At 39.3% G+C, this 21280-nt stretch overlaps 1 protein-coding gene across 13 annotated transcripts in view; it reads right to left on the reverse strand.

The window, feature by feature from the left end:
* Syt14 (synaptotagmin 14) overlaps positions 1 to 21280 on the reverse strand; it is a 152377-nt gene that overhangs the window by 81094 nt on the left and 50003 nt on the right. For 5 of the 13 annotated variants that reach the window (XR_005492773.2, XM_008769896.4, XM_008769895.4 and 2 more), the window contains exons 1-2: positions 16670 to 18067; positions 13455 to 13670 (exon numbers count right to left, since the gene is read on the reverse strand). The exons of 2 other annotated variants lie outside the window; for them this stretch is intronic. Coding sequence is in view for 9 of the 11 variants with exons in the window: in XM_008769896.4 (XP_008768118.1) it covers positions 13455 to 13670; positions 16670 to 17750 (1297 nt within the window). In the remaining 2 variants the exon portion in view is untranslated. Of the gene's footprint in view, positions 1 to 13454; positions 13671 to 16669; positions 18068 to 19834; positions 20000 to 21280 lie in introns of those variants that run through there. 6 more of the 13 variants (XM_003751297.6, XM_003751296.6, XM_039091521.2 and 3 more) reach the window with 3 other exon arrangements.

Consider the following 21280-nt stretch of genomic DNA (forward strand, 5'->3'; position numbering starts at 1 on the left):
ATGAGGGAGCCCTGAGAGGACCTGAAGCAGCTGCTGCTCCCCTTGCTGCTAGAATATCCTGGCAATGAAGACTGGACTTGCCCCAAGGAACTCAATGTTCCCAATCATCAGGAAGTAATCTAAAAAGGTCTATGCCAGCTTTCCCTTCTAATCTTTTTCTCCTACCTAGTGCTGCAGGGTTAGAAGGGCCTGGAGTGAAATAAAGGCTGCAAGGATGGCAGATATAATAAGCCAATAAAATAACTAAAAATAAAAAATACACTAACACTCTATTGACCTAAAATCATTCTTGGGCTCCTGAAGGAAAATGCAATAGACAGACAGATGCATACACGTGCACACACACACACACACACACACACACACGTTTTTAATAAGGCTTTTTTCTGTTAAAGAAAAATGAAGTAATGATGTACTCAATAGTTAAAAGATTTATTTATTTTATTTTAAGTTTATCACTGCTCTATCTGCATGTATACCTGTGTGCCAGAAGAGGGCACCAGATTTCATTACAGATGGTTGTGAGCCACCATGTGGTTGCTGGGAATTGAACTCAGGACCTCTTAACTGCTGAGCCATCTCTCCAGCCCATGAAATGCTCAAATTTGATAGGGATAGGTCAGAGATAACAGTTGATGGTGCAAACAAACTTGCCAATAGACAAACAATCCTAGAACATGAAGGAACAGTAACAAGAACAAGTAACAAGAGCAAGTGAGCATGACAATAAATGTTAATGAATAATAAACGCTAATGTATTTACGAGAGGGTTATCAGTGAGTTCTAAGACAAAGGAGACACTGGGGAACAGAGACCTTAGTATCTAGTATTGGCTAGAATACTCCTGAGAATGTGGAAGTGGGCTGTAAAATAAAGTAGCTTAGTGGTCCACCACACATGAGTCCTGTCATGCACCTAGAATATATCCCAATTATTCATTTGGAAAAGGTGAGTGTGATGGTTTGTATATGCTTGGGCCAGGGAGTGGACTATTAGGATGTGTGGCCTTGTTGGAGTAGGTGTGTCACTGTGGGCGTGGCTTTAATACCTTAGTCCTAGCTGCCTGGAAGCCAGTATTCTGCTAGCAGCCTGCAGATGAAGATGTAGACCTCTCAGCTCCTCCTGTACAATGCCTGCCTGGATGCTGCTATGCTCCTGCCTTGATGATAATGGACTGAACCTCTGAACCTGTAACCCAATTAAACGTTGTCCTTTTAAGAGTTGTCTTGGTCATGGTGTCTCTCACAGCAATGAAAGCTCGAAGACAATCTCGTCAAATCTTAAAATGTGTCTATGATGTTAGCAAGTAAGGACTTTTGGATCCGTGGTAGAGGATTTATCTAGCATTAATGAGGACCTGAGTCAATGAATATAAGTCAAGTAATTTTAAGACAAACTGAGAATTTTCTTTGTACTATATAATTCAAGTATTAACTATAATTATAATTAAAATGTTTCTCAAGAACAAATAAATATACTATGACATTTCCAAAAAAAATTGTACAATCAATGAAGACAGAGTTTCCTAAAGACTTAAAACTTCTAAACTCGTGTAGAAAATGTTCTACCGCAGACAGACTTTAAAACAGGTGCCTCCACATGGAACCTCAGCGCACACGTCCACATTCTAAACCCAAACGCCAGGTAGTTAGTGACACTGACTCCAAATACCACTTCAGCCATAACAGTGGAAGATGAGAATCTGCATTTCATCTGAACTTTTTCTTATTCATGTTAATGTGATTTTTATGTGTAATACAAAAATCATTTTTAAAATGAAGTATTTTCATAAATGAACTATTTGAGTAAATAAATTCCTTTTATTCGTCTTCCAACTGTCTATATCTTTATTGGTATCTTAAAAGATATTTTATTTGCAGGTTAGTGAGGTAGCCTACCGGTAAAAGTGCTTAGCATTACAAGCCTCAGAACTTCACTATAATACTTGGAACCACAACAGAAGTAAACTTATTCTTAAACATTGCACTCTAACCCTCATAGACATACTGTGACACATACACTCAGACACACAATCAAACACGAACATTAAATAAAACAAAATTAAAATTCAAAACAGTTTATTTGTGATTAACATGTACTGACTGTAAATATTTATTAATGAGGTTCAGTGTGATCTGTTGACACGGGCATTGATCAATCTTCTTCACCCTCCCTGTTTATCAATGCAAATTTACTGTTATTTCAGAGACAAATGATCAAAGGAAGCTTTTTCCAAAACCTTAACAGATAAAAATTCTTTCAAAAATGCTGGTAGATCGCTTCTCGGCCTTTTGGCTAAGATCAAGTGTAAAAATGTTGGTAGTATTATCCTGGTTTCAAAATTCATTTAATTTGAAAGAGGGAAAATAGAAACAAGTGAGAACAAGGAAAATATATGTCTTCTTCTCAAGTACACTGGATTTATAAAACTGTAATGAATAAATGAACTTCCAGTTAACTACATTCAAAGTATCACAGTTAGAGAGAGGTGGGGAGGAAGGGAGGGAAGGAGGGAGGGAGAGAGAAGAGAGACAGAAAGGGGTAAGGAGGAGGAGAAGGAAGAAGGAGGAAGAAGAGGAAGAAGAGGAGGTAGAAGAGGAAGAGGAGGTAGATGAGGAGGAGGAGGAAGAGAAGGAAGAAGAGGAAGAAGAAGAAGAGGAGGAAGAGGAAGAGGAAGACGACGACCAATAATGACTATATTTAAGTGGAGTTGCAGAGATGTGCCTTGGTAAGAGCACTTAATGTGCTAACATAAAGTAGTGAGTTCAAATCCCCACGATGCACATAAAAGGCTGTGTGTGCCCACATGTGCACCTGCAACTTCAGTGCTTCGTGGGCAGAGGTAGTTTTGCTTGAGCTTGTTAACTACGGCATAACGTGCTATTCACTTAAAGAAACGTGAGGTTCTCTTCTGACTTCCACCAAGTGTGCACACAGCACCACTCCCACATACATACAGAAAGAAACACCAGGAAATAAAGCATAGTGGACAAAACTTTACTCTGCCATGGTGAGCCCTCCCTTCCTCCTGGGCTAGTAGTACCTTCTGGGTGGACTTTTAGGCACAGTCATCAATTAACTTCTATCAAAGGAAGATTTAATATTACTCAATCTCAAAATTTGCAGAAAATTGAAGAGGTAAAAACAGTCCATCATTCTGTTATATAACCATTATTTTGGTGTCAAAGCCAGAAAAGGACATATACACTATGAACCTGCAGACTTTGTGGATACTGGTGCAAAATACTCAATGAAATACCAGCCAATAGAATCCAGCAATGTATTAAAATAATTTAACGTAACAACCCAGGTCCTGGAATGCAAAGGTAGTTCAATCAGTGTAACAAACCACAGTAGCAGAATGAAGGGAAACTGCAGCTGTGGTCTGTGGAAGGTGAAAGGACAATAGGATTGGACACTGTGCAGTGGATTTTTGGAAAGTAATTGGTTTATAAGTGTTCTAACCTCACCAGTGGATTAGCACATCTGTCAATTTATAATGTGAGGCCATCACTGGGGTTGATGCTAGAAGTAAGTGACTGGGATGTGCTTGGAAGGGTGTGTATTGTTATCAAAGTTGAGATGAGGCCATGACTTCTCCCGCATGTTGCTCTGACTCAAGATAAAGCCAAATGATGACAGATTCTGTAATCATGGGCCTGAATAAGTTTTCCTTTTTAAAGTTGTTTTTAATGGATATTTTATCACAGCAGTGGAAAAGATAACACAAATGCATCCCAAAATAGATCATCTCGATTGATTAGAAAAAGTATTTGCCACAAAATTCAGCACCTCTTCATGATAAAAAAAAAAACCAAACCAAACCAAACCAAACCAACCAACCAACTCACAAATAAACAAAAAACCCCAAAAATGTCAAAGTTCAACAAACCAAGGAGAGTAAAAACTATCTCAAAATAACAGGGTCAAGCAGGAAAAGCCACATCAAATAAAGCATTCAGTAATAGAGACCAAAAGCTTAGAGTGTAAAGAAGATAAAGACACCCACCTTTAGCCATACCTACTCAATCTGGAATGAGATACTAGTTTTTTTAAAAGTTAAATACAGAGGGCATTTACAGAGGAAATGTAAAACGGTTGTTCACAAATAGCCTTACAGTCTAGGTAAAAGCCCTGCAGGTTCCATACATTAAAAAATATTATTAGAATGAATAATTTTAATGATAAAAGAGTACCAGACAAACACTCAAAACATTGCAAGTCTATACACTAATGATGAGCAACTAAGAAAGGAAATTAAGAAAACAACTCTATTTGCAATACTACAAGGAAGATTTTAATATGTAGGAATTAATTTAAGGAGGTAAAAAGCCTACAGTAAAAACTACAAAAATTTACCAAATGAAATTAAAGACATAAATAAATGAAAAGATAAGCCATGTTTAGAATACTTAATATTGGTAGGATGCTAATAAAACCCAAGGCAATCTACAGATAATACCATTTCTGTAAACTGCAAATGATGGCATACATACATACATACATACATACATACATACATACATACATCAATGTATGTATATCCTAAACCTCACATAGAACCCCAAATGACCCTAATTTCTAAAAAACTAAAGCAAACCTGAAGGGCTCCTGCTTCCTGATTTCAAAACATACTATGAAGCTACACAAAGCAAACAGTGTGGTGCTGAAGTGAAGACAACCACACAGACTAATGGACCAAGATGGCAGGTTCAGAAATCAGCCCTCGCATACGTGGCCAAATAATTTTTGATAAGTGTACAAATATTACTCAGTGGGAAAATGAGTGTTTTCAACACATGGTGCTAGAAAGTCATATATCTTTGTGGGAATCATGTAATACCAGATGCAAAAACTAACCTAAAATAGGTTACGTCCTAACCATAAGACCTAAAACTATTAAATTCTTAGACACAAAGAAGGGCAAAGGTTCACGCCTCTGGATTTAGCAAGTCTCTTAGACGTTACAGCAAAGGCAGAGGCAACAGATGGGATAGAAGAGACGTCCCAGACATCCTCAAACTCCAAAGATGCCCAGCAGACATGCAACCCACCCACTGGATAAGAGAAGACGTTGGCACATAGTAAAAATGCACACTCCATACCAGAATAGAGCGTCTTCCTCGTAACCCAACACAAAGGGAAAGAGCTGAGTAGGCACATCTCCAAGAAGGTGTGTGAGTGGCCAATGGCATAGGAAAGATGCAAACTCCACTCATCTTCAAGAAAATTCAGATCAAACCTCCCATGACATACCACCACATCAGGACAGCTATTACCACACAGGCAAAAATGAAGAATATTGGTGAGGTTGTAGAGAAACCCAAACCTTTTGCAGATTGTTGGAGGGAATGTGAAATGGTTAAACCACCATAGAAAACAGCATAGTAGTTCCTCAGAATATAAAAAAACAAACCAACCAAGAATTACTACATTATCCACCAATTTCCTTTTTGGTTACACTAAAAAACAATGAAAGGCAATAGATATTTATATTCTTATATTGATAGCAGTGTTGGCCATAACCACTAAATATAAAAGCAACCTTAGTATCTACCCACAGATGAATGGATAAGCAAAATGTGGCACATCCAATAGAATGTTACTGAGCCAGAAGAATAATGCAAGAAAAATACTAGTCACAAAAGGATGAAACTGTGTATCTCCATCTGTGTGCGACACCTGGGGCAGACAAGTAAGGGAAGGGGCAATGGGGGCAGCAGGTCAAATGTTACAGGGAAGAGGTCTGGGGAAGAATGCTGATGAGAACAGTGTGAACTTAACCACTGAACTGACTGAACCTCCCCGCCACCCCCCAAACACTTAGGAAAGTAAAAGCTATGCTGTTGCGATGGTTTGCCTAGGCTTGGCCCAGGGAGTGGCACTATTAGAAGGTGTGGCCTTGTTGGAGGAAGTGTGTCACTGTGGGGGGTGGGCTTGGAGACCCTCCTCCTAGCTGCCTGAGGATGCTCAGTCTGTTCCTGGCTTCCTTTGGAAGAAGATGTAGAACTCAGCTCCTCCTGCACCATGCCTGCCTGGATGCTGCCATGCTCCTGCCTTGATGATAATGGACTGAACCTCTGAACCTGTAAGCCAGCCCCAGTTAAATGTTGTCCTTTATAAAACTTACACTGGTCATGGTGTCTGTTCACAGTAATAAAACTCTAACTAAGACAGCTATGTATTTCTTATTACAATACCCAAAGTGGAGGGGGGAGAAATGAAGTTTTGATATATGTTACAACATGGATGAATCAGGAAGACACCATCCTGTGTAAAAAAAAAAACACCGGAAGTACCTACAGCGCTCAGACCCAAATACACGGAGATTGTAACATGGGTTAAGGGGAGGACGGGGAGCTGTTTTAATGGTGCAGTTTCACTTTCTGATGGGAACAGGCTCTGGAGAGGCAGAGATGATGCCGTGTAACAGTGTGAACAGTCTTTAACGTGCTGCACTTCACACGTGAAAACCAAAAGGCTGGAGAGAGCTTGCTGGTTAACAGCACATGCTTCTCTGCAAGAGGACCTGAGTTCGATTCCCAGCATCCATGTGAGAACTCAGTCATCTGAAACTCCAGTTTCACGAATCTGATGCTTCCTTCTAAGCTTCCCAGGACACTGCACACGTGTGGTGCACACAAGTGGGCAGACACTCATAATACATATGAAACAAAAATAAATATTTTCCAAAATGGTTAACATGGTAAGTTTTAGATTATATAAATGTTACAATAAGAAAAATAAAAAAGGTTTACTAAGAGTTCTATACTGTTGGAGAGAATCAATCTTGTTACATAAAAAGATTTCCAAAACAGAAAAAATGCAGTTAAAAAAAAAAATTGAAGAATTTAGGTTGGTCATTATGTTTTTTCTGTTTTCCAAGACAGGGTTTTTCTGCGTAGCTCTGGCTGTCTTAGAACTTGTTCTGTAGACCAGACTGGCCTCAAACTCAGGAGATCTGCCTGCCTCTGCAACAAGAGGCATGCTGGGGTTAAAAGTGTGTGCCATCATGTCCAGCTGAACTGGTCACATTCTTAATAAAAAAAAAAAGCAAAACCAAAACAAAAAACATTAAATATTTTTCAGAAAATAAATATAAAGTCAAATGTTATTTAATTTATTTTTTTGTTTTTTTGTTTGTTTTTTTTGTATTTAATGTTTTATTGTGGTATTTCCAATTATCGAAAGTTGTACATACAGAGCATTTGAGTGAAATATAAGTTTGGAGACACTGATAACTGTAGATTCTGACAGCACATCGTTTGCTCCAAAATTGTTGAAACTGGCTCCCGTGTGTTCACAGCTCAGTACTGGTCTCACTATTCCACATTGTGTCCCTTTCTTCTAACCTCACAGTGTCCCCCTTAAGCATATGTAATCATAATTTGCCTTGGCTTTCTCTTGGAACAGTGCCTAATATTGTCCCTGCTGCCTTTGTATGTAACAGCTCTGGCTGTCTTGGACATCACATTCTAGGCTAGGCTGATCTCACTGGAACTCACAGACATCCACCTGCCTCTGCCTTCCCAGTGGGATTAAGGCATGCTATGACACCCAGCTTTCCCCTAACTTCTGGGTGTTGAGATTCCGTGTGTGTTCCACCATGCTGACTTTACATGAGGTTTTGGGAACTGAACACAAGGCTTTGTGCACACCAGGAAAATGCTCCTGAAACTGAGCAACATTCTCAGATTTGCAATATTTTTTAAATATCAAGACACACTATAATCCCAGCTTGAAAGAGATGGGGGCCAAAAATTCAAGGCCATCCACAAGTCCACAGTGAGTTGGAGGCTTGCTTTCAATAATATCCTTCCTTAAAGAAAGAAAGAAAAGACACAATAATCATTTTTAAAAAAATGTTTTCTTACGTTTATCACAAAATAATCGATATGACCTTTATAAAAATGATTTCTTCTTCAGATTTTACATGCATTTTTTCTTGAACTGCTTCATCTGTTGCATCACCTTGAAATGGAGTTACAGACGGCACGAGCGGCCTTGTGGGTGCTGGGAATCGGAAGAGCAGCCAGTCCCCTAAACCTAGGCGCTACCTCTCTAGACTCCATCTCTGAAATAGGATGTTCTTTTTGTTTTTTCAGTTACTACTCTACTTTATTGTGTTCAACCAAATCACCATGTTACAAAAATAGCAAGCTGCCATAATAAAAAATAAGGCTCCTCTATCCAGCACCAGATAGCATCATTTTACTTTCAAGCCTAGAAATTGCACACTTGTATATAAACCAACCGAAGATGAGGATTGAGAGTTCATCTTGGTGGATTTTTCCTTTGATGAATATGAAGTGTCCTTCCTTATCTTTTCCGATGACTTTTAATTGAAAATTGATTTTATTTGATATTAGAATGGCTACTCCAGCTTGCTTCTTCTGACCCTTTGCTTGGAAAGTTGTTTTCCAGCCTTTCACTCTGAGGTAGTGTCTGTCTTTGTCTCTGAGGTGTGTTTCCTGTAGGCAGCAGAATGCAGGGTCCTCATTGCATATCCAGTTTGTTAATCTATGTCTTTTTATTGGGGAGTTGAGGCCATTGATGTTGAGAATTATTAAAGAATAGTGATTATTGCTTCCTGTTATATTCATATTTGGATATGAGGTTATGTTTGTGTGCTTTTCTTCTCTTTGTTTTGTTGCCAAGACGATTAGTTTCTTGCTTCTTCTAGGGTATAGCTTGCCTCCTTAGGTTGGGCTTTACCATTTATTATCCTTTGTAGTGCTGGATTTGTAGAAAGATATTGTGTAAATTTGGCTTTGTCATGGAATATCTTGGTTTCTCCATCTATGTTAATTGAGAGTTTTGCAGGATACAGTAACCTGGGCTGGCATTTGTGTTCTCTTAGGGTCTGTATGACATCTGTCCAGGATCTTCTGGCCTTCATAGTTTCTGGCGAGAAGTCTGGTGTGATTCTGATAGGTCTGCCTTTATATATTACTTGACCTTTTTCCCTTACTGCTTTTAATATTCTTTCTTTATTTTGTGCGTTTGGTGTTTTGACTATTATGTGACGGGAGGTGTTTCTTTCCTGGTCCAATCTATTTGGAGTTCTGTAGGCTTCTTGTATGCCTATGGGTATCTCTTTTTTTAGGTTAGGGAAGTTTTCTTCTATGATTTTGTTGAAGATATTTACTGGTCCTTTGAGCTGGGAGTCTTCACTCTCTTCTATACCTATTATCCTTAGGTTTGATCTTCTCATTGAGTCCTGGATTTCCTGTATGTTTTGGACCAGTAGCTTTTTCTGCTTTACATTATCTTTGACAGTTGAGTCAATGATTTCTATGGAATCTTCTGCTCCTGAGATTCTCTCTTCCATCTCTTGTATTCTGTTGGTGAAGCTTGTATCTACAGCTCCTTGTCTTTTCTTTTGATTTTCTATGTCCAGGGTTGTTTCCATGTGTTCTTTCTTGATTGCTTCTATTTCCATTTTTAATTCCTTCAACTGTTTGATTGTGTTTTCCTGGAATTCTTTCAGGGATTTTTGTGTCTCCTCTCTATGGGCTTCTACTTGTTTATTTATGTTTTCCTGGAATTCTTTCAGGCATTTTTGTGATTCCTCTCTGTAGGCTTCTACTTGTTCTCTAAGGGAGTTCTTCACGTCTTTCTTGAAGTCCTCCAGCATCATGATCAAATATGATTTTGAAACTAGATCTTGCTTTTCTGGTGTGTTTGGATATTCCATGTTTGTTTTGGTGGGAGAATTGGGCTCCGATGATGCCATGTAGTCTTGGTTTCTGTTGCTTGGGTTCCTGCGCTTGCCTCTCGCCATCAGATTATCTCTAGTGTTACTTTGTTCTGCTATTTCTGACAGTGGCTAGACTGTCCTATAAGCCTGTGTGTCAGGAGTGCTGTAGACCTGTTTTCCTGTTTTCTTTCAGCCAGTTATGGGGACAGAGTGTTCTGCTTTCGGGCCTGTAGTTTTTCCTCTCTACAGGTCTTCAGCTGTTCCTGTGGGCCTGTGTCTTGAGTTCACCAGGCAGGTTTCTTGCAGGGAAAAAGTTGGTCCTACCTGTGGTTCCAAGGCTCAAGTTTGCTCGTGGGGTACTGCCTAAGTCCTCTCCGCAGCGGCAGCAACCGGGAAGATCTGCGCCGCTCTTTCCGGGAGTCTCCGTGCACCAGGGTTCCAGATGGCGTTTGGTGTTTTTCTCTGGCGTCTGGACGTGCGCAGAGTGCAGTCTCTTCTGGCCTCCCAGGCGCGCCCGCCTCTCTGAAGGTTCAGCTCTCCCTCCCACGGGATTTGGGTGCAGAGAACTGTTTATCCAGTCTGTTTCCTTCAGGTTCCGGCGGTGTCTCAGGCGCAGGGGTCCTGCCGCTCCTGGGCCCTCCCCTACGGGAACCCAGAGGCCTTATACAGTTGCCTCTTGGGCCAGGGATGTGGGCAGGGGTGGGCAGTGTTGGTGGTCTCCTCCGCTCTGCAGCCTCAGGAGTGCCCACCTGACCAGGCGGTTGGGTCTCTCTCCCTCGGTGTCTGGGAGCTATTTTTAATCATTTACTTTGTGAGGACATTTCTGGGTATTAACAGGGTATTAAGCTACATTCTTAGCCCTCTAAACATATTTTACTTTAAACTCTTCTAGAAAACACAGGTATATATCTATTTTACTTGTCTTCACAAACATTATAGAAATTAATAAAACAATATGAAACTGTTCAAATACATGCAGAAAATGAGTTTTATTTCTTTTACACTTTAAATTATTTCAAACATGAGCCTTATAAAATTAATATGTTTTTATTTATTTATTGTGTGTGGTGGTAGGGTGCATGTGCCACAGTATGCCTGTGATAGTCAGAGAACAAGAAGCAAGAGTCAGTTTTCTCTACTATGAGGGTCCTGGCATTAAACTAAGGGCAGCAGGCACCTTTAACCACTGAACAAACCGACCAACCTCCAAAATAAACTTTTAAGAGGAACAAAACACTATGCTTTAGTGGTCATGCACTCACTGATAAGTGGATATTAGCCCAAAAGCTCAGAAGACCCAAGACACAATTCACAGACCACATGAAGCTCAAGAAGAAGGAAGACCAAAGTGTGGATGCTTCAGTCCTTCTTAGAAGGGGGAATAAAAATACTCACAGAAGGAAATATGGAGACAATGTGTGGAGCAGAAACTGAAGGAAAGGCCTTCCAGAGACTGCCCCACCTGGGGATCCATCCCATCTACAGACACTGAACCCAGACACTACAGTGGATGCCAAGAAGTACGTGCTGACAGGAGCCTGATATAGCTGTCTCCTGAGAGGCTCTGCCAGAGCCTGACAAATACAGGGGTGGATGCTTACATCTAACCATTGGACTGAGCATGGGGTCCCCAGTAGAGGAGTTAGAGAAAGGACCGAAGGAGCTGAAGGGGTTTGTAACCCCATAAGAAGAACAACAATATCAAACAACCAGACTCCCAGAGCTCCAAGGGACTAAACCACTATCCTAAGAGAACACATGGATGGATCTATGGTTCCATTTGCATATGTAGCAGAGGATGGCCTTGTCAGGCATCAATGGGAAGAGAGGCTCTGTTTCCTGGGAAGGCTAGAAAACCCAGTGTATGGGAATGTCAGGGCAGGGAGGTAGGAGGGACTGGGTGAGTGGGGGGTGGGGAGCAGCCTTATAGCAGGGGGAGGGGGGATGAGATAGAAGGTTTCTGGAGGGTAAACCAGGAAAGGAAACTACTTAGTAACAAAATACTTGAAATTACCGAATCCCTTGAAAATCCCTTGCTCCTCACCAGGAGACTTATGGGCAGTCTGAAAGCAAAGGATCACAAAGGCCAATCAAGTATAAGACAAGTAAAGAAGGAATATAGAAAGATCCTAAGATTCTGAAGAATGGAAGCATCCTAGGTCACAGACTCGGCTCAGGCTTGCTTAAGGCTCACACCATACGTTACCATTACTATTTTCATTACTGCTCCTTTTGGCAATGCAGACTGGCCATGTACCTGTCTATCGATTTAGAGGCACAACTTGACCAGGTTAATAACATCCACATTTCAGAAACAATGAAACATTATGCTTCTCAGGTTTTCATGGCTGACAGATGACAAGATATGGCAAGAATGTTAGCCAGAATCAGACTCACAACCAATTGTCTGCTGCTCTACTGTTCATGTGCCAAAGGTGCAGATGACTTACAGGCTGGCTTTATTGATTTACATTACTTAGTTACCTCTGTAGGCATACATCTGGTCTGTACTACTGCAAAGACACTGTTTTCCAGTGGAGTCCATGTCTAATATTTCTTTCATTTCTTCCTTATATCTATAATGAACCTTCTATCTGGTAAAAATTCAGTGTTTGGTTCATTCATTGTTACGCCTGTATACTAACAAATAAAAAATGGATAGACACACCTTTAATTAGCACGAAGCCAAATACAAACACAGATCATTTTGTTCCTTTGATTTCTGACAAATTGGGGTAATATTTAAATCATCAATAGATGAGTCCCTAAAAGATGAAAATTAACTACAAAATCAAAGCTAACTGGGTGTTTACTGTAATGGAACTGATGTCTGTAAGACTGTTCTCTTCTCCCTTGGTCGTGCCAATGCTCGATGCCCCAGTGTAGGGGAATGTCAGGGCGGGGAGGCAGAAAGGGGTGGGTGGGTGGTAGGCGGAGCACCCTCATAGAAGCAGGGGGAGGGGGATGGGATAGGGGATTTATGGGAAACTGGGAAAGGGGATAACATTTGAAAAGTAAATATAAAAATATCCAATAAAAAAAGATTGTTCTCTTCTGGTTATAAAGACAGTATGAAACTATGAGAAGCCATTGTATCAGACAAATAATGTATTTACATGTGAAAATAAATAAGCTCTAATTAATGGCAAAAACCTTTTGTCTTTATGTTATGGAAATATGTAAAATCATAGACTTGTATCTTCTGCAAAGATTTTTGTTCTGAAGTCCATGTCAGCAAATAATGTGAAACTACTTAGTAACAAAATACTTGAAATTACCGAATCCCTTGAAAATCCCTCAAATTGCCTTTAAAACACAGTGTAATAGTGCCTGCCCTCAGAAGTACACTACACGGAAGAGAGCACTATGCCATGGCCTGTGTAGCAAGGCACCTGTCTGATGGTGGAGACTGTACTGAGTCACGCTCAGGCCTGCTGACTGCTGTGACAGGTACGTTAGCATCGGCCTGCACCTGAGGAACAGCAATCAAACCCTCTTCTCATTCAACGTCAGCACTGTGCACTGTGCGTGAGAATTTCAGGACCACACTGAGCCCATTATTAGCCTTTCATTTGGGGTATTTTGGAGCTGATTTTCATCATGAGCTCAAGATCTTTATTTGGATTGCACTCAGAAACAGAACTCTGCCCTGTCCCTCTCAGTGTGCTACCACAGATACTTAGAATTTTAGACATAAATCATGTAACATAATAGTGTTTCATTGAAAACCCAGTGTTCTCATCAGTGTCCTTACCGTCTTCTATGGATGCTTCAGTGCTGTAGCCATCATACTCTGCAGACAAGGGGCTGTACTTCTGCCTTGTTTCCCAGGTATAGCTCTTTTGTCTGGAATCGACCAATGGCCACCTGGAATTGTGTGTTCTGGATAAGGCCTCATGATATTTACCCAGCGCTTCATCTTCACTTTCAGAGGATGAACCAGGCTCATCTCTGTCCATGTAGGAATTATCTATTTGTATAACAGTAAGAGGAAATTATAATTTTAACATACTTACATGTGGCAAACTTGTTAAAATATGCTATCATGTATATGCATATAAACACACAAATACAAGCACAAATGAAAATGTATGTGTGTATACACATACACACAGGGTGAAGCTAATTAGAAACAATTCTAAAATTGCTGAAATTCTTGACAATCCCTTAAACTGAATTTAAAGTATACAGTAACAGTATATATATATATATATATGCATATATATATATATATATATATGTATGTATGTATAAAAACATCCCAAAATTTCAGCTTTAGAAAATATATTTTTCATGTAAGTAGATCAATGGTTAGATTTTTATGTATTAATAGGAAATATCACATTGTACATTCTACTTATACAAATAATCTTAGTCACGGGGATTTGCAACCTTTTTAGGTACAAATGAAATCATACTTGTCACATTGTACAAGTTTGTAAAGTATTTGTTAAATATAAATGAAATTATAAATGCTATCATTACTTATGGACTGGAGTAAAACAATTAATGTTATAAGACAAATTTCTGGTTTTCATTTGGCCCACATTTTCAGAACTAGCAATGTTTTGTACTAACAGGGAGACAGAGAAAAGGGAAGACACAGACACTCTGGGATTGTAACTTGTACAAGTTTTCTACAACAAACACCAACACATCAACACCAAAACATCAAAAACAAATCCAACATCGAACTGTGTGGTCTTTGAAAGTTCCATTTCTAGGAACTTGCCAAGTCCATTTCTAATTAACTGAATATAAGCATTCATTTTTAAGTATGTTGCTAGCAAAAGAAAACAAGATGTATAACCAACATGCCTATCACTGTGCCTTGGTTAGGCAAGTGATGGCACACCCATTCAATAGACACACTAGGGCTGTGTAGCCTTTAAGATGAGTAGGTGAGCTCATGACTCACAAGGAAGGAGAAAAGCTGCAAGTATATTTCTATTTGATAGATATATATATTTCAACATGGACTCTATACACATATATGTGTGTGTGTATATATATATATATGCATATATATATATATATAGAGAGAGAGAGAGGGAGAGAGAATACACATCAAATTTCTAACATTACCATTGAGAAGTTAAATTACTAGAAACAAATTTCTTAATTATAATGTACATTTTAAGCGGTATAAAGTTTATATTCGCTAAGAAGCAGTAGAGCAGTTAAGAGTTCATTACTTGTGTCTGAACAGATACCATTCAACCTGCCAGTCACAGTCGCAGTGTATAGAGCCATATGTAGCTGGTGGTTAATCTAGAGCAATGCAGATACATCAAGAATCTGACCAGACAATGCTATGATAACAGACCACATCCTTCTGACACCCAGCTCAGAATGTGAGTGTCTTGTGAAGTACCAGAGTGAGGCCTAAAGGCAGCAGGTACATTGTGAGCTCCTCACGGAGGTCACACTCTATGCAATCCCTCTGTAGCCAAACTTCCTCTATTCCAGAATGCCTTACACACAAAAATCAGAGAAACTCTCCTTTCTTAATTCTGAGTGTCTCATGTGAAACCTAATGCACTGATAATAGGAATCCAACAATACAACTGCATGAAATGTTAACCTAGGGGCCAAACACTTGCAATTTCTTCACAGGACTAAGTAAGGTCAGCTCTTCTTTGGGATACTTGAGAGCTTTAAAGAGGGGGCAAAACAAACAGAAAATCATTGAGTGCTACTGTAACTGCGTTTATTCCTGGTAGCCATCCTATTGTCATTTTCTAAATAATCTGTTACTTTATTTCTTCATAAGTAATAAGGCTGCCACAACTAAACAAGGCCACTGAAGCCCAACGAATCACAGCTGCTGTGAGAATGGACTCTACAATGAACACAACTTCACAAACTGTATTTTAATTAACCCATCAGTCTGGGATCAGCTTCTCCTGTGCCATTAAAAACTCACTGTTCAATACATAGCAGACTTCTCCCTCTTACAGAGGGGTGATATAGCAGAACTGAAGTCTTCCATCATTTTCATGGTTACTCAGGTTTTGATATCTTATGAAAATCTACATTTATATAAAAACTACCGGTGTATGTTTTATAAGCAAAAGCCAGTATTTGGAGGTTTCTGATCAGATCAGCAATAAGGAAGTGAGAAGGAAATGCTGGAAGCAATTATCAGCAGTACACACTGCAATGATGTTTTGAAAACTCACAAATATTGTACTAAACACTGTAAATACTTAGAATATTAAGACTATGGAAAGAATAAATAATATATTATTCACACAAAGCCATTATGAACTACAGCATTCTCAGGAGCATTTAAATTATAGCCAAAGGAATAAAGACATAGCCAGAAACACGTTGTTTAACAATGTAGGAGTTATTGGTTTCAAGAAAAATATATAATATTTTACATAGGTTCTCATTGAGGTAGATTTGAAGAACAATGTTATATAACCAACTCAGGACTTAGTTTTAAAAGAAAGGCAAGCTCCGAAAAAAAAGAACCAAAAAAAAAAAAAAGAAAGGCAAAAATTGAAATATGTATTATAGACAATTCACTCAAATTAAAGTATGCATGGAGTTTCTGCCATTAAATTAAATTGAAATTAAATTAAGAAAGAAGGGTGTAATTTCAGTAAGTGGAGACTTAAAGCCAGCCTGTGTTATATAGTGAGTTTCAGGCTAACTGGAACCACACAGTGAAACTCTACTCACAAGAACACAAAAAAGAAAAGGAGACATCAGGATTCCTGGAAACTGCTCAGATATTGTAGGTATCATAGGAAATATCTTAGTATAAAATAACACAAATTATCTAAAAATGACTGAAAAAATCTAAATGCCTCTAAAAATATCTCCTTGTAAGAAGAGCCAAGAAAAATTTAAATTAGATATGTAGACATGGAAAGAAAAGTTGAGAAATTTAGATGTTTGTCTAGTTTTAAAATATTAAGAGAAAATTTAATCACTCAAGCCAACATTAGGAGGCCTCACCTTTTTCTGGTAATATCTTAGAGTATTTGCCAACTTTACTCTTTGCTGTTCCTCTTTTAGCAGAACTAGCTTCGTTTTTCTTTGCTTTCATGTCTCCTTTCACTTTGTCACATTTTGTTGGGTTTGTTTTTTCCTTGATTCTCCTGGGAAACACGTTTTTACAATGCGTTGACGGAGCTGAATGTGTGTCTTCCTTCGCGTTGGATCTCTGTGCCCTGTACCTACTGTTTCTTGTGGAATCGTCTGGAGAATGATCATTTCCTGAACGCTCATTCCCTTTGAATCCATTGTGTTTGTTACGGCTCTTTGCCTTTTCTAAATGCTCAGAATGCTCTAAATCACTAAGACGTTTACTTTTAGTGACGGTTCCCGATTTCTCTTGCTCTCTTCCCACAGGTACATGCTGCAGTCTGGCTTTAGAGCTGTCTGTGACCATGCACTTCTGCACAGAGAGAAAGTTCTGTCCACTGCTGCTCAGGCTCCCTTTCACATCTTGATAACTTACCTTGTTTAAACCATTTGTATCGCTCCCAGAGTTTCCTACTCCAGATACCTCACATTTGTCTGTCTGTTCCAGTTCGTGGCAAGTGGGTGCAGGCCTCATTTTCTGCTTGACAGCTGATATCCCATCACTCATGAGGCCTTTCACAGCAGCACCGCCAGCCTCACCAGTTTCTTGGTATTCTGAGGTTGCCCACTGCCCTTCATGAATATGCAAGCCCTGTTTGTATATTTCCTGTTCTTGTCTTTGTGGAGTTGAAGTGTTGCAGCCGGTTGTTTGCTTTGCCTTCTGATCTAAATCAGACTGTGCTTTCTGATGAGCAGTATTTTTGGAGGTGGAGGTGTCCTGCAATGCTGTGCTTTGGGCTTTAGAAGACCCTGTAGCCTCCTCTGCTGTACAGCTTCCCTCCTCTGGGCAAAAGCCGTGCATCATATTTGCTACCTGCCCGGCGACTGAGTCGGTTATGGCATAGCTGACTTCCCCAACTGCAGTGCTCAAATCTTCTACAGCACTGCTGATTGTGTCCACCAGGGAGGACACTGAAGGAAGATTCTGCTGAAAACTTTTGAAAAATGCCATTTTCCAGTTCCTTGTGCCTAAAAGGTGCAATAATGGTATTTCCTCTTCTCAAAATATCAACTACTTTGGTATGTGAATTTAACATTTACTTAACTGTTGATATCATTAGCCCGGTAGAAGTATTTCACACTGTCTTTTAATCTTTCTGTAAATGCAATGTGCATTGGAAGAAATACGTTGAAGTAAAGACTCCTCCAGAAAAAATAAAACTCAAATCACTTGGTTTAAGTGCAATGACATCTTTTCCCACTCCATAGCTATCAAAACAGCAGCAAGACATTATTTTTTCCCTCAAATACTATTGGATATTTAGTCTATACCTGAAAGAAGAAGTATAGAAAGGATTTTTATTACGTACTTCAGTTTATATGCTAAGAGTCAGTATATGGGAATAAACCTATTAACAGACTAGCAATATTTTGAATTAAGAGCTGTACTTAGGGGAAAATATCTAAACAGTTTTGCAAGGTGGTGAGAATGGGGGAGAGCAGGTGACAGCGCCTGCTGAATGGCATTTCTGGGACACTGCAGTGGACACACAACATTATTTGCTGTGTGGTAGCTTCATAGAGAGAATTTCATTTTTACTTTAATGAGTAAGAGGAAAATTGGATGTTTCTGGGATCTTGAGGCCACACTACTAGCACAGTGGTAGCAAGGGGGATGTTTAACATCACTCTCTCCCTTGCTTACAAACTGAGGTTTCCCCACAGGTGAGACAGACCTAATAGGAAAGCAGACACCAGAACCATTTGATTGCTGTTGTGCCCATCCTAATGGACCTATATGAAATGTTTATGACAATGTCACTCTTCTCTACAAATTTTTCTTTTGGTGTGAAAAACAAGGAAAAGTAAGTTGGTAAAAGTTAATTTTCTTGGTTTACTAACTAATATGATAATTATATCATATATTATAATTATATAATTAGTATGCAATATTGTATTTTATTATATAATATATGGTTAATATGTAAATATATGATTAATATGAAAACTTATATTAACAGATATAACCTACATAAACAAAAGCCCTTTGAAATGTAAAGACATAAAAGAAAATCTAAGGAAACTGAACCAGAGAATTACAGAAAGCTGATAGGGGATTAGGGGAAGGGAGAGAGGGAGAGAGGGAGGAAGAAACTGGAAGGAGGGAGAAATTGAGGGAAGGAGGAATGAAGTGAGGAGGAGGGAGGAGGGGAGGGAGAGGAAGGCAGAGACAGGCAGAGACAGGCAGAGACTGAATTTTGAACAGCTCATTCACATGAATGAGTAACTCACAGCTCTGGTGTAGAACATGAGAAGCAGACAACCAGGGCAGACCACATAAAGCAGCATAGTTTCTAACACAGAAATCAAAACATAATTTGGTAATTACCAGCTCTTTATAAACGAGGGGATGCCACCTTTTAGGTTATCAGAAGAGAAAAGCATTCTCCAGCATCTGTACATAGAAAAGTATGGCTCCTCTGCTCTCAACCTTCAAAACTCCTAAATCAACACCTTGGTTTTACTATTCTCAACCTCTTGTAATAATATTTCAAAGGCATCTCTAAAAATGGGGCAAAGCAGCATTGCAGTCCTCACACTGCCTAGGATCCACTAATGCTAGAGCACAGTCACTGTGTGGGCCTGGGGCACAGCATGGTGTGGAAAAACACCTCCTCCCAGCAACAATCATCCTTTAGCTAAGAATGAAAAGATGGGTAAAACAAAGACTGAGTGCCATCAAAGCTTGAGGAGGACACTGAGAAAGCTCCCCTGAGAACCATGTGCGCAATGGACCAGGCTGTTTTTCTTAATGCATTATCTACTTCTAGCATAAGCTCAAAACCATGCCTTATAAAGGAAAAGGAAAAGCAGTGTTTTTTGCAATAATAGACAACTACATTTATGTAGTAAGTAGCTTAACAATCAGAAGGCAACAGGAGACCTGAGCATAATTACTTAACAGACACTTCAGTCTTACAAGTAGAGACTTAAATGTAAAGGTTATCACGTTCCAGAGTTGGCCTTCTCACAGTACATGTTCAAACAAGGAGATTAAAACCAGTGCAGATAAAGAAGAGGTGGGGTGGTACTTACACATTTTATCTTGTGAATTCGTCCGTGTATTGTATCCTGAACCAAGATCTGGAAACCCTCCAACATTGTCAAAACAGAACTTCTTATTAATATAGAGAAAAAGGAGCAGCATCAAGACAATAAACACCCCAACCGCTGACAAAAATCCAACTGCCTCTGGAGAGACTAGAGAAAAGAAAGTCACAGCTGTCAGGATCTGTTTCCTCTAAGCTGAGAATAAGAAGGAATTTCCAATGTATGCTAGACAGTTTGCTATCTAATGTCAACTACTTTTAAACTGTCATAATTTAAAATAGTTTGTAAGAAACCCCACAACATGTAAAGATGTATTTTCAATATATTCAACAACATTCATTCAAATTTTTTCAAAATGTTTCTAAATAAGTATACTGAAAGAATTTTAAAAGAAAAAAGTCTAAAATATAAGCAGCTAACTTATTCAAATCCATGAAGAGTATTATACAAATTTTGGCACAGAATTAGAAAAAATTTTTGAAAAATATTTTTCATGCATAAAATTGTTAAATTCATGAGAGCATGTACTATTATTATCTCTCAAAGCTTTTCTAGACCTTCTTATTAACCAGTGGTGTCCCTAGCCTAGCATTTAAGTTCCAGATCCTCCTTCCTATACAGTCAGATAGGTCTATCTGCTCTTGAACACACAGGCGTGGGTTTTGCTCCGCCTCTTCCTCTCGTCTGACATGTCCGGCCCATCTCTCATACAATAAAATCTCTGACATCAGCCATACACCAAGCAACTGTTCTATACACAGCTCCTGACTTTTGCACACATATGATGGAGGCAGTTAGAACGGAGCATAACACAGACTAGGACTGGAAAATTACAAGATCATAGCACCGTATGTTCCCACACTGAAGGGTAAATGTGCTTTTCTGAAAGCTACGGCTTCTGTGACTACATTTTGTGAACTAACAGGACTTAGACAAGTTAATATTATTCCAAGATGGAGCAAAGATATGTGTGAATCCTAGAAATAGGACATGCTGTATTCTAGAAGCAATATGAGATTTTAGTATGATGAGCTGTCAGACTATAAAGAATTTAGTCTCAATAGATACACACCACTCAGGGAGACCTGGACTCCCAGCTCCAGCAATCTCCCTGTCCTTTCACATCTCCATTGCCTAGCTCTGTACTAAGGCCATGTTTTTGAATGAGTAGACAGATCTTAAACATCAAATGTCTCCTGCGAGGTATGGCCTACTTCCCCCTTCACTGCTCAAGCAACACCGACCATGTAATCTCCCCCAAGATTCTTTAAGCGGAACTCATTTGTTAAAAACCAGGTCACTACCTAGTGAGTGATTAGTGCTTTTATCTGTTAGCTTTTCATTATTCATGACAGTCAGGCATTCCATAAGTAGAGCAGAGTATGACATTACAGTCTACTCAAACTTGGGTCAGCAGTGTTGGAGCAGATG

This window comes from Rattus norvegicus, chromosome 13 (genome assembly GCF_036323735.1).
Source record: "Rattus norvegicus strain BN/NHsdMcwi chromosome 13, GRCr8, whole genome shotgun sequence".
NCBI classification, from domain to species: domain Eukaryota; kingdom Metazoa; phylum Chordata; class Mammalia; order Rodentia; family Muridae; genus Rattus; species Rattus norvegicus.